At 31.8% G+C, this 14,015-nt stretch overlaps 1 protein-coding gene across 1 annotated transcript in view; it reads left to right on the top strand.

The window, feature by feature from the left end:
* LOC115887722 (brefeldin A-inhibited guanine nucleotide-exchange protein 1) overlaps window positions 1-14,015 on the top strand; it is a 30,449-nt gene that overhangs the window by 6,337 nt on the left and 10,097 nt on the right. The window contains exons 4-6 of the mRNA XM_030907196.1: window positions 3,097-3,689; window positions 8,502-8,794; window positions 11,581-11,876. Of these exons, the coding sequence (XP_030763056.1) occupies window positions 3,097-3,689; window positions 8,502-8,794; window positions 11,581-11,876 (1,182 nt within the window). The remainder of the gene's footprint in view (window positions 1-3,096; window positions 3,690-8,501; window positions 8,795-11,580; window positions 11,877-14,015) is intronic.

Genomic DNA, 14,015 nt, shown 5'->3' with positions numbered 1-14,015 from the left:
GTCTCCTTTCAACGCACACTTTAGAAAGAAAAAGAGATGAACTGGAATTCTGAAAGAACGTCAAGTCTTTATCTGTCACTCTTGTCAATAATTTATCGGTAAAGAAGATTCCTAGAAAATCGCTTGTAGTCAAGTTTTCAACCATTTCCAGTTCTCCCATAAGAAGTGTCATCCACCTGGCTTACTACTTCATATAAATGTATGTCCTAAAATGCTTAGTTTGGGAGATACAGGGTGTAAAAGTTTCATTTTTATTTCGATTTTTTCCAAATAATTTATGAACGATGAATGATTTATATTTTTTCCAAATAATTGTAACGTCAATATTTGGATGAAAATTGGTGTTTGGGAGTTTTTTGACATGAGGAATTTGATTTTGATGTCATTGTAACTCTTACTTGTAGAGGGCGCCACCTACATATTTCTTAACTGGTTTGAAGAGTAATAACTATTCGTCCGTACTTGTATGAAACTACTGAGTAAAAAAATATACTTTTGCGACGTTTTTCACGTAAAAAAAGTCTCTTGGTAAAAATCGCGAGTAATGGTTCTCGAGATATTTGGAATCGAAATTATCAATACCTATCAATATTGACATAAATTAAATATGTTGACTAAAGAGTTATTAGACTGAAATCATAAATTTGAAATGTTTTTGTGCCAAAAGTTCAACAGAAACTATTTTATCATTATTTTTTCGTAGAAAAATTTATGATTAATTTAAAAAAATAAAAATTTCCCAAATTTATTATTTCAGTCAAATAACTGTCTACTCAACGTGCTTATTTTTTGTCAATAATGACATGTATTGACTATTTGCATTCTAAATGTCTTGAGAACGGTTGCTCGTAGCGATTTTTACCAAGAGACATTTTTTACGTAAAAAGTAACGGAAATGTATATTTTTTCACTCTGTAGTTTTATACAGGTATGGGCGAAAAGTTATTAATCTTCAAAGCAGTTAAAACCTTAGACAAGGAAAGAGAGGGGACAGGTAACACGGCAGCTGAAAGTGAGGCAAGTTGTCACCACGCGAAATTCTCCAGTGGCGTAGCATCAGAAATTAGCTTGAACCTAGATGGTACAAAATATTTATTAAAACGTAAACTAATATATCGTTCATTTTTGAGTAATGCATATACAATTTTGTATTTTATCTCTCACCTTTATAATATTAGAATATCTAAGTCGATAATGCAAAATTTATTTAACAGTCACAGTGGACTGATTATCAAGACAATTATTTATTTATTAATGTGTGTATAATGTATAATTAAATAAAAATTAATGTAATAACATATATTTTAAACGTGTATATATGTACATATATACTGTATGATCGAAAAAAACGGCGCCTTGTTTGTTTGGAAATGACAATTTCACAAATGAATATTAAAAATTACATTATTCATTGAATCTGTAAGCAAGTGTGAAGGGAATTGGCTAGATTCATTATTATACCGTATAATCGAAAAAAAACGACGTCCAGTTGGCATATAAATTACGATCGATGACATTCCCCGTATAATTCTACAAATAAAATGTTATAAAAACTATACAAAATCGAAAATAGACGGCGTCAGCGATGGCTATGAAATGAAGATCGCTGTCATTTATATGTAAAATTATATGGGGAATGTCGTCGATCGTCATTTACAGGATGTCGTTTTTTTTCGACCATACGGTATAATAATGAATCTAGCCATTACCCTTCACACTTGCGTACGGATTCAATGAATAATGTAATTTTTAATATTTGTTACCTTCAATCACAAGAATATCCTATTTTTAAGAGTATCCAAATTTATCCACAAAAAAAAGTAAAACAATTCTAGAAGCTTTGTGTTATTTTATTTATTTTTAAATTTTTATTAATTACTCACTGAAACTATTATTATACACTTAAATTAGCAAATTTTTTGAAAGAATATTTAAAAAAATATATGTATGTATAGTAACAAGAAGTAAGAAGTAGCCCACCACAAGTTTGTCCACCCCCAACAAATCTTGGCAGGTAAATTTAAGTTTTATATAACAACTATACATATAGATTTTTTATCACTAGAATTTTTCATTTTTTTATAGTTTACAATTATTTTACATATTTGATAACAATAATTTATACATTTTTTACATATAAAAATGTTTATTGCAGAAATTGTATTTCTCTGATTATAATTCTACGCCACTGGTGAAATCCGGTCTGAGTAGCAATATTTATAGTTTCAAACATTAATTATAATACAGGATATTGAAAATACTACTTGGAATTATTAAAAATAGTTTGGTTTGGAAGTGGTACAAGACATATTAAAAGCATTTTACATATTTTACTGCTATAAGGAAAAAAATGTACATTTTATGACCACATAACAAAAGTTGTGTATCGATTTTTACCTGTGAAATGTAATTCCAGCCTCTTTTTTCTCGCTTCGGCCTTTGCAGCTATCACCGGAGATCACGGGAGAATATGCGTGTTACCCGTCCCCTCTCTTTCCTTGTCTAAGGTTAAAACACATGTAGGTGGCGCCCCGTACAAATAGGAGTCATATTGATATCAAAACCATATTTCTCATGTCAAAAAACTCCCAAACACAAATTTTCATTCAAATATTGATGTTACTTCATAAATTATTTAGAAAAAATCGAAATAAAAATAATATTTATACACCCTGTATCTCCGAAACTAAGCATTTTAGGACATATATTTATATGAACTTTTTTACTTATTTTTATCTGCAGAATATGCTGCCGAAGTTTCCGGAATACAGCTCGGACCACCCTGTATATCATAGGATTTAGCAACTTATTGCCCTGCAGAGTTTATACATTTTATAGGGACCAGTTAGACTTACTATAATATTGTGAAATCCTGAAATTAAGAAATTGGAGCTTATCAAGTTTTTCCCTGGAGCCTTCAAATATTAAACAAATTATAGGGATGATCACTTAACAACTATTATTAAGCGTTCCTAACAAGAAAACTCACTCAATATAAGTTTTCAGTAGTTTTCTTTAAATGTCTCATTTTTTACCTAAATATGGTCTTTGAATGTCTCATTTTTACAGCACCTGACCCTAATTTTTTTTCCATAGGATTCCTTCACAAGAAAGCTTAAATACAAATAGCGAAAACGACTCTGCAGTAACAGCAAAGTTCACACATATTCTTCAAAAAGATGCCTTTTTAGTATTTAGGGCTTTGTGCAAGCTGTCAATGAAGCCATTACCGGAGGGTACACCAGATCCAAAATCGCACGAGCTAAGATCAAAAATTCTCTCATTACAACTTCTCCTGTCCATTTTACAGAACGCTGGGCCAGTTTTCCGAGCAAACGAGATGTTTATAATTGCGATAAAACAGTATTTGTGTGTGGCATTATCGAAAAACGGAGTCAGCTCTATCCCAAAAGTTTTCGAACTCTCCTTGGCCATATTTTTAGCGCTTTTGTCCAACTTCAAATTGCATCTTAAGATGCAGATTGAAGTGTTTTTCAAAGAGATATTTCTGAATATTCTGGAAACGTCTAACTCGTCGTTTGAGCATAAATGGATGGTGATTCAAGCCCTGACTAAAATATGCAGTGATGCTCAGTCAGTTGTAGATATTTATGTGAATTATGATTGTGATCTGGCCGCAGCAAATTTATTTGAACGTCTAGTCAATGATTTGTTCAAAGTTGCACAAGGTAAGTCTGTATTTTATACTTTTTTTAATCCTCTTATTTTTGATTAAGAAAATACAGATTTTTTTACAACCCACACATTTTTTAGTCTGATGTAAATACAAATTTGAAAGAATGTTTTATGCTAAGGATATTTTAAAGTATACATTTTTTAAAATATATTCCTGGCATTTTTGGTTTTACTTTGAGTTTACTTTTTTTAAATTAAAACATCTATAAATTTTATGTTTTTCGAAATCTACATTTACAGAGACATCTACTACAGAGATTTTGTGCATAATATTCTATGTCAAGGTTTAAACCTTAAAGATTTAACTGCTTTTGAAATATTTTATGTTAAAAATATTATTCCACAGTATAAATAAATTATTCACTTTGCAGCATTGCAATTGGTCCATTTTTTACAAATTTAAGTTGTCTATCTTTTAGAAAAAAATTGAATCCATTTAAAAAAGTTGCTTTTATTTTTAATACTTCATAAAATAAAAAAATAGAGGTTTCCATTAATTTGAAATGGTGTTTTTTTTGTAGTTTTATAAATGTTATTTTTATCAGAAATTTTAATCATGAACACCCTGCCTTTAGCCCATTATAATAAAAAAATCAATTAGATTAAAACCTTTTCTATATAACACGCAACATGTATACATAAAAATGCTTTGATGCAAAAATACATATAACTATACTACATCTACTATATTTAAAATTATTGATTTTTATTGTAAAGTTCAATTCATGCCATTAAATATCTTTAAAATTAAAAAATGCTTATTTTGAAAATATTATGAAGGATTTACTTCCGCTCCATAAATACAGAGTGTCCCAATATTCCGTCGACGTAGGACTACTACGTATTTTTGAAAATAAGTTCATTGGACACAATTTGCCTCTATACAAAAGTGCTTCGTTTGTCCGTTAGAGGGCATCAATCACATTTTTCCAGATATTTTAAGAACCGTTATTTCGATTTGAATGAGATTTTGTGTGTCTATATTTTGCTAAATGCTTTAACATATGACTTTTATAAAAATCAAGAAAAAGTACGGGAAGGGTGCAAACTACCTCACCCCTACATACATTTTAGGATAAATATTTTCCAACTCACCGACGACCGATTTTTTTTCTTATTATGGTCCTTCTAATATTTACTACATTTTTTGTCTCTTGTAAACAGGGTGCAAATAAATCTTGATTTTTTTAAAAAATCGATTTTTTATTTTAATCAGATCTTTTTTATTTTAATCGGATTTTTTTTATTTTATATTTTAAAGTCCTATCCTAAATGGCTAAATCTTTGTAACTCTGCCCGATATTGACAATATTACCATTTCGACGGCGGGTGTCGTTTTTCCACATCGGTCACCGATATATTTTATTCTGTAAACTTTGCCGATGCCCCTATTTCCGCCAAAAAAATCGGCCGCTTAGATCAAATGGATTTTTTGGAAATATGATGTCGATATGAAGATAATGGCTGTCTTAAGTCGAGAAGAAAATTAGTACCATCTAATATTGAAAATGCAAAGTACTTGTTGCAGAACAAATTGTCAGTAGAAATTTGGAATGAACTAGAAGATAAATTAAGGTAGGCGGAAGTTACAGCCTTGACTTCAGCTTATCTTTTGACATTGATTAGTCATCGGGAATAAAAATATAACCTGACATCAGAAGAAACTAGTGTGCCACTAGAGTTTGCGAATGAAATGTATTCAAATACCGGATTTCCACTTCACAATTTCAAAATAAATCTCTGCCCTTTAGAAGTGTAATGGATTCACATGAAATAACTTCAAAAATCGGTCCAATATTTTAATAGATGAATATATATTAGGGATATGTCATATACATACAGGGTGGCCCATCGAAAACGTTCCGCAAGGCATAACGGCCAGGATATTTATTTTTTCAAAAAATCCAAAAACACGTTAATTTTGTTTGTGAGGGGGACAACTTTTGCCCCAAAAACGATTACAAAATATTCAACCCTCTAAGCGTGGGTGTCATCCCCCAACTTTTTTCAAATGGAAAGGGGGGTCAAATGGCACCGAAATGAAAAGCGCTTTCTATTCTCTATATTTCCCCGCTTCGTTTTTGACAATCGGTCGAGTCATTGAGAAAATATGAAGGATTGAAATTTGAAAAGTTTATTTAAGCATTTCTCAGAGTAAATGAATTTGAAATTAAGGAATTTGAAATTAAGGATAAATTCGACCAATTTGCTGTTTTTTCTTATTATTTCTAGATGTTTACGCATTTTTTCACTTGTCACAACGTTGAACGATCAGGTGCGGTAGTTGCTAGATAGCTGTTCTGTGACTTGTACGTTGAAGTTCTTCTCAATATCGTTAAACTGACCCACAATAGAATTTCCAAAAATACCAGCCCACACGTTCAATTTCTGAAGGTTTTGTGTGTGCACCTCGTGAAAAATCCTGGGGTTGTCCTCAGCCCAGTACCGACAGTTGTGCCGATTAACTACACCGTTCAAAAAGAAAGTACACTCATCCGAAAAACACACATTAAATAGGAAATTATTATCATTCGCCACTCGTTCAGTCATAGCTTCACAAAATTGCAAACAACGATCAAAATCGTCTTCGTTGAGTTCTTGTAGCAACTGAATTTTGTACGGGTGGAACTTGTGTTTTTTTTAATATCCTTTGGAAACTTGTACGATTCCCGCCGGTCTCATTGGCTAATTTTCTTGTACTCAGAATACTGTCCATGACAACTTGGCCCAATGCGAATACCTCCATAGCTTCATTTACTACAGGATTTTCCCTCTGCCTCTTTTTATTCATAACGGAACCAGTTTCGCGAAATTTTGCTACTAACTGGCGAACAATTTTGCCATAAAGGTGTTTGTCCGGATGGCGTTCATTGAATATCTGCGAAACCCGATTGCAAACATCTAGAAATAATAAGAAAAAACAGCAAATTGGTCGAAGGAATTTATCCTTATCATTTACTCTGATAAATGTTTAAAAAACTTTTCAAATTTCAATCCTTCATATTTTCCCAACTCGACTGATCTTCAAAAACGAAGCAGGGAAGTATAGAGAATAAAAAACTCTTTTCATTGCGGTACACCTTGACCCCCCTTCCCATTTGAAAAAAATCGGGGGATGACACCCCTGCTTAGAGGGTTGAAGGTTTTGCAATAATTTTTGGCGCAAAAGTTGTCCCCCTCACAAACAAAATTGACGTGTTTTTGAATTTTCTGTAAAAAAATTGCCCTGGCCGTTATGCCTTGCGGAACGTTTTCGATGGGCCACCCTGTACATTAGATCTTTTACAATTATTTGTCTATCTATTAAAGTATTTAAATATTACAACAGCAAATGTAACTTAACTGTACTTATCTTATGAATAGATATAGGGTATATTTGATATAAGAATAATTTTTTATAATTTTTACAGTTATCTTTCGATTTATCATAAGTTTTTAAACAAGTTGATTTTTCTGATTTAAATCCATGATTAAAATAAAAAAAATCGTGTAGGTTAGGTTTCAACTTGATTTAAATCAAGATTTAAATCGTAATTTAAATCATTGCACCCTGCTTGTAAAAAAAGCAGCCGCGTATACTTTTTGAGTAAAAAAAATATTTTTCCGAAGTTGACTTCCAAAGAATGTTTTTTGTCACATCAAGCTATGGAGGCGCATAAAATCTATTAAGTCCTCATCTAGTTGACGAAAATATGGAATTTTTTGTTGGTATCACAAATTATATTTGACAATGTGCTTCATAAAAAGCTTAAAAAATTAATACATTTTAAATTAATTAACGTTCGGGTTTATTTTTAATTGATGCTCTCTAACGGACAAACGAAGCACTTTTTATAATGGTAAATTATGTGAAATTATCTTATTTTGATTCAAAAAATACGTAGTTGTTCTATGTCCACGGAATATTGGAAGTCCCTGTATATTTTGTAGGTCTGCTTTGGAAAAATAAATTCTCCAAAGATTTTTTTCCCAAAAACTAGGCGATGTGACGTTTTTTTTTACAAGAGACGAAAAATGTAAACATGAGAGGGACCATTTTACGAAGAGAAAATCTGTCGTCGGTGGAGTTGGAAAATATTTATACTAAAATTTATGTAGGGGTGGCGGTAGTTTGTAGTTTGCACCCTTCCCGTATTTTTTTCTTTATTTTTGTAACAGTCAAATGTTAAAGCATTTAGCTAAATATAGACACCCAAAATCTCATTCAAATCGGAATATCGGCTCTTAAAATATCTGAAAAAATGTGTTTATTTTTTTAAAGTTTGATGCCTCCTAGCAGGCAAACGAAGCACTTTTGTATAGAGGTAAATTGTGTCCAATGAAATTTTGATTCCAAAAATACGTAGTAGTTCTATGTCCACGGAATATTTGGACACCCTGTATATCATTTTGACATATTATTATATTTCAGAATATTTCAATAACGGTTTAACTTTGGCATAGAATGTTATACAGAAAACTTATTTATATTAGAATTTTTTGTAGAATTAAAAAAAACATAAAATATATAATTTTGTGATATTTCTTTTAAAAATAACCAATTTAGTCAATAAGTAGTGGCCAGTAGCCAGAAAGTGGAAACTATTATTGAAAATATTTTTTAAGAACACATCAAAAATTCCATACCAAACCAAACCAAACTTAATCATGCAGATTTGTATCTAACTTTGGTCCTATTTTTTAATGATCTAGTTTTCTAAAGGACTCTGAATAACGCAGTTAGTACGCGAATATCATTGATTGTCATTTCTCTTGACGCCGTCTTTTTTTTTTTCGACCATACAATATTTCTTTTTCTTATGCAGGCCGACACGCTCAAGAGCTTGGTGCTTCACCCAACCAAGAAAGGACAATGAAACTGAGAGGTTTGGAATGTCTAGTTTCTATCCTAAAATGCATGGTGGAATGGAGTAAAGATCTGTACGTGAATCCTAACTTGCAGAGTACGGTTGGCGAACCTCAGGACCACAAAGAAAAGGACACGGCGTCCTTGAAAAGTCACAGTGGCAGCATAGAGAGCTTAAATTCTAGTGAAAGTGGGAATAAGGAAGTTTTAGATTCGCCTGAACAATTAGAAGTATTGAAACAACAAAAAGAGGTATGTAAAAGTATCTTTAACTTTAAATAATTGTTTGTTCTCAGTAAATAGTATGTAGAAAAAAATGGTGGGTATTTGGTAAGACTCAAAAGGAAATAATTATGTTTCTTGCGACGTTTCGCGACTTTATTATCGCTTCTTCAGGCACCAAATCATTTAGTATTCCGAATGCCTATAAATTGATTCATGGCGAGTTGGAGTCGCCATAAATCAATTTGTAATAATAATTGATAACATATTCTGCTGTAAGGTGTTATCAATATGTATTCATGTTTTTTTTATTTTTATTTAAATTCAAATGTGCAAAGTCGGTTATGGGTTTAAACAACAATACATGCTATAATTTACTCTGTAAACTTTTGATAATACAAGAGTTATTGCTGATAAATGTTAATTTATTTATATGTGGTTAGTGGCTAGGAATGCGGGATTAGCATTCTTTTTTATTGCATTTTTATTCTTTTGTTGCGTTTTATTATGACAGAAATCAGCTATATATATATATATATATATGTATATATATATATGTATATGTATAAACTCGGTATTTTTTACATGAGTGTATATTCAGAATAGATTATTTATTATGTATACACAAAGAATTCTTGTTTTTTATTTTATAATTATTTCCAATTAAATTATTTTTTAATTCAGCTATGTTAACATTATTTTTGAACTCGCCAATCAATCAGATACAATTATAGCATACGATAAAAAAACGGCCTCAAAGACTGCTGGGGATTGACAATCGATGATAATTTTGTTGAGATCAAGTCCTTGACGTCATTTACTTAGACCATACTCTTCTTTATTTTTTAATGGCGGTTACTGTCATTTGGCTTTAAAAAGGTTGTAATTTTTATATTGAGTAAATTTTTTTTTAAATGGTGTAGTTTAAAATTCGAGAAAAAAATATTTTTTGGAAATAGATTTGTGTATTCCTATCCTTTTTTAACATTTCTATAATATTAGTATTAATTTTTGACAAGATTTATGTCAGTTTTTCGTAAATGACATCTAGAGATTGATCTTGCCAAAATTGCCATCGACTGTCATTCCCAGCTGTCCCTGATGCCGTTTTTTTTTTCGATTCAACTATTTTTCATAAATCTTCACTTCAATAATAATTGTATTTGATTTTGTAATTATAACTCTAAATTTTCTCTCAATTTTCTAGAAAAAATAATCAAATTTTAACATTTTTTTTGCGATCGTAGTAATGGCACATCTGGCGTCACTTATGCACTTATAGTATAGCACAGAAAGTGCCAAACATTGCCATTAGAGATCTCTAAACTAACTTAGGTTGCCAATCTGTTGCCACTCTACTAGTTGTGACAGTCACATAACTTAATGTAACATATACCATGTTATCATGTTAGTTTGACCCACTTTTAAAAGCTTATAACTTTTTTGTTTGTCAGGTTAAAGCAGTCATTCAAAAAACATGTTGTAGCAGTTTCAGCCAAGTTTTTCCGAGTGTTGTCAAAAATGACAGTAGGTGTCACATGTCAGATTTTTAAAACTAAAAAAACTTTTTAAATGGGACACCCTGTATATTAGTAGCGCATTAGATAGTCCCCTTTTCTCCGAATTCAAAAATGTATCACACATTAACATTATAAACGTCATATATCAGAGCCTGTAGAAAATATTTCGAAAATGCATCGAAAAAGGTGGTCATGTAGAGCAATATAGATTATGAAAATGAATAACCTATAACTGTTTTTAATTCTATAGCTAGTTATTGTTCGTTAATGTGTTGTGCTACATTGATAAGGCAAACTAACAAACATAATTTGGAAACAAAACCATTTATAACTATCTTGATTCTTTTAATTACCTAATTGTTTTTACATGCTTTTGTCAATTTTGAATGAAATTAAGAAGAAGAACGCACATGTGTGATACATTTTTGAATTCGGAGAAAAGGCGACTATCTAATGCGCTACTAATATACAGGGTGTCCCATTTAAAAAGTTTTTTTTAGTTTCAAAAATCTGACATGTGACACCTACTGTCATTTTTGACAACACTCGCAAAAACTTGGCTGAAACTGCTACAACATGCTTTTTGAATGAATGCTTTAACCCAACAAACAAAAAAGTTATAAGCTTTTGAAAGTGGGTCAAACTAAAATGATAACCCGGTACATACTACAACTTAATATTTTAATGTATGTTTTAAAGAATATTTCAACGTAAATTTTACATGGGTAATAAAATTACGGTAAAGCTGTTGGATACGCTTAAAATATCATTGAAAGAGCTTAATGACGACCTCTGTTGCTTATCCTACCAAATGCCCAAGAGTGACTATAATTTTTAAGCATCATTGAGAACCTCGCAATTGGTGGAATTTATTAGTGGTTTCAATTGCGCTTTATACTTTTTAGTTTACGATCATTCACAGCAATGTCTAAAAACACAATTAAAATTAATAGAATATCCTAGCAACAGCTTGCGTTAGTCAGTTGTATCCATAGAGAAAGCCTAATATTTAGCTTATAAAACAGTCAACTTTTGATTTCTAACCACAACTTCTCTTGACGGAAGATAATCAAAGGCCAAAATGACACTTTTCGCAAATTTTGAAGTATAATTAGTGGAAAAGTTAAAAGTTATCAAACTTTTAACTTTTCCACTAATATAATAACTATTTATTATAAAAACCAATTACACTAGAAGAACAACTTATTAAAGTGTTATAGAAAAGTTTTTTTTGGATATTGTTTTGCATGTTCCAATTTTCAGGTTTAAAATAAACTTGTATATTCTAAAATATAGGTATGGGAAACTGGTATCGACACTTTTAACAGAAAACCAAAGAAGGGCATTGGTTATCTTCAAGAGCATGGTTTACTGGGAGGTACTCAAGAGGAAGTGGCCAAATTCCTGCACAGCGAAGAGCGGCTGGACAAGACGAACATCGGAGATTTTCTGGGTGACAACGATGATTTCTGCAAGGAAGTCATGTACACTTATGTTGATCAGATGGAGTTTACCAACATGGACTTTGTGGCGGCGTTGAGGCATTTTCTCGATGGGTTTAGGTTGCCCGGCGAAGCACAGAAAATTGACAGGTAAACTACTAAATTATTTATTTGTATTATGTTCATAACGTAAATAAAAATCATAACATTTTAATAAGGTTGTAACTTTTTGATTTTTGAAGGAGACATTCATTAATAAAACACAAAAGGTGTTTTTTAGTGAAATTTAAAATCAAGTGTGAATCAAAGTGAACAAATCAAATAAAATAGTCAACTTCATACAGTTATTAATATAATATCTATTTATGTAACAAATTGCGAAATGAATGTTTTTTAAGCACGGGACACTGCGTCGAGTGCTTAAAACACTCTTTTCGCAACGAATTTCATACAAGATTTTTGGTGAAAGCGGATAATTTGAGATTTTCATGCTATTATATTATTATTTATTTTTAAACATTTTTTAAAATGTTCTGGTAATCGGTTTCTAAGGCATTGTTTAATGACAAAGTTCTGTCACGTTGAAACGTTGCCGTATTTCCTACAAAGTTTTGTGAAAAAATGAGTGATAATGACGAGCCTTTGGATGTTCAACAAGCTGCTGAAACTGCGCTATCCACGTTAGTGCCCGAGAAGTCGAAAAACTTATATGAGACCACCTACAACAACTTTGAAACCTGGGTCAAAGAAAATAATTTTACTTACACTAGTGCCTAAACAAGTGTCACTTTTAGATACTAGTGCCTAAAAGAATGTCATTTCGAATCTCAAATAAATATCAAAAACTGTCAATTTCGAAACGCTTTCACAAAAAATAAAAAAATATTTTTTGTGATACACTCTATTGTTGTATATCAGAAGTGTGTAGCAGAAGTAGTAGTAGTAGAAGATAGCACTTTTTTTTATGATATTTTTTTCTGATGATTTTTTACTTGCCTATAAGATGAGACAAATAGAAGTTTCTGTAGGCATTCATTTCTACGAATCGCTTTCCCCCCCAAGAATTTCACGGTACGTCGCTGCTGAGATTTAGGTACTTTTTTCTGATATACTGATAGTTCAGTCATTGGGGATTTTTGCTTAGAAAAAAGTCCGGAAGTTTTGCAACTTTGCTGGTTTATAGGTTTTGGGGTCCCTAACTAAAATCCATAAAATGCACATTTCCAGACATGCCGCCGGCGCCGCCATCTTAACAAGATGGCGCCCAAAATCGGTATTTTGTGAATATCTCGAAAACTATGCGTTTTTCGCGAAAATTTGAGGAGAGCAAAATTAAAGAGAATAAATTTCCTATAAAAAAGGTTTTATGAAAATTTTCGCTAATGTCAACCGTTTAGGCACAAAATCCCTGGAAAGTTTACAATTTTGCGTAAAATTTGATATATTATGTATAGTCGATTTTCCGAAATCAAATGTCGATTACGGTTCACTAAAACTAGTTTTAGTTTAGTTTCTTCAATTTTGTCATAAAACAGTGGCGTATCATTAAGTCGCTCATTAATTTATGAATAATTAATTTTAATTATTGAAAATGTCTACTTGTTTCCACACCACCCCATTAAAAACTTTAACTTATCTGCCCGACGGATCTGGCTCAATTGATGTCAAAGTCGATCGTGTCTGCTGTGCTGGGCTCATCAGGGGGTCTCTCAATACGTCCAACTCTTCATCTTCAGCCGCCAGAGGGATATCTACAGGCAAGTCCAACTCCTCTTCATCGGATTCGTCGAGTGACACTTCAGTGACGTTGTCACAGGATTTCCCATTGCAGTATGCACAAATCATTGAACATTTTAATCCTGCTTTTCTGCATCCGCAGGCTTTACCATAGTTGTTAGTTTTGCATTTACAGGATAAAAATGCCAACAGGGATTTTGGAGCTGGATTTTTCAACGTTGCGACTGGAGTAATGCCTGTTTTTGTTTTCTTCCAACCCCATTCTTCGGCATTTTTGGTACAACCCTCGGTACAACCAGACCAATGCTGAACCTGGTGGTAAGTTCGCAATGAATGCTGTCCAGCACGACAATTAATTATTCATAAATTAATGAGCGAATTAATGATACGCCACTGTTTCATGACAAAATTGAAGAAACTAAACTAAAACTAGTTTTAGTGAACCCTAATCGACATTTGATTTCGGAAAATCGACTATACATAATATATCATATTCATTGCAAAATTGTAAAATTTTCAGGGATTTTGTGCCTAAACGGTTGACTTTAGCGA

The sequence above is a fragment of the Sitophilus oryzae genome, unplaced genomic scaffold (genome assembly GCF_002938485.1).
Source record: "Sitophilus oryzae breed Bouriz unplaced genomic scaffold, Soryzae_2.0 scaffold_614_pilon_pilon, whole genome shotgun sequence".
NCBI lineage: Eukaryota > Metazoa > Arthropoda > Insecta > Coleoptera > Curculionidae > Sitophilus > Sitophilus oryzae.
Note: the sequence above shows the minus strand (reverse complement) of the source record. Positions and strands in the feature narration are given on the sequence as shown.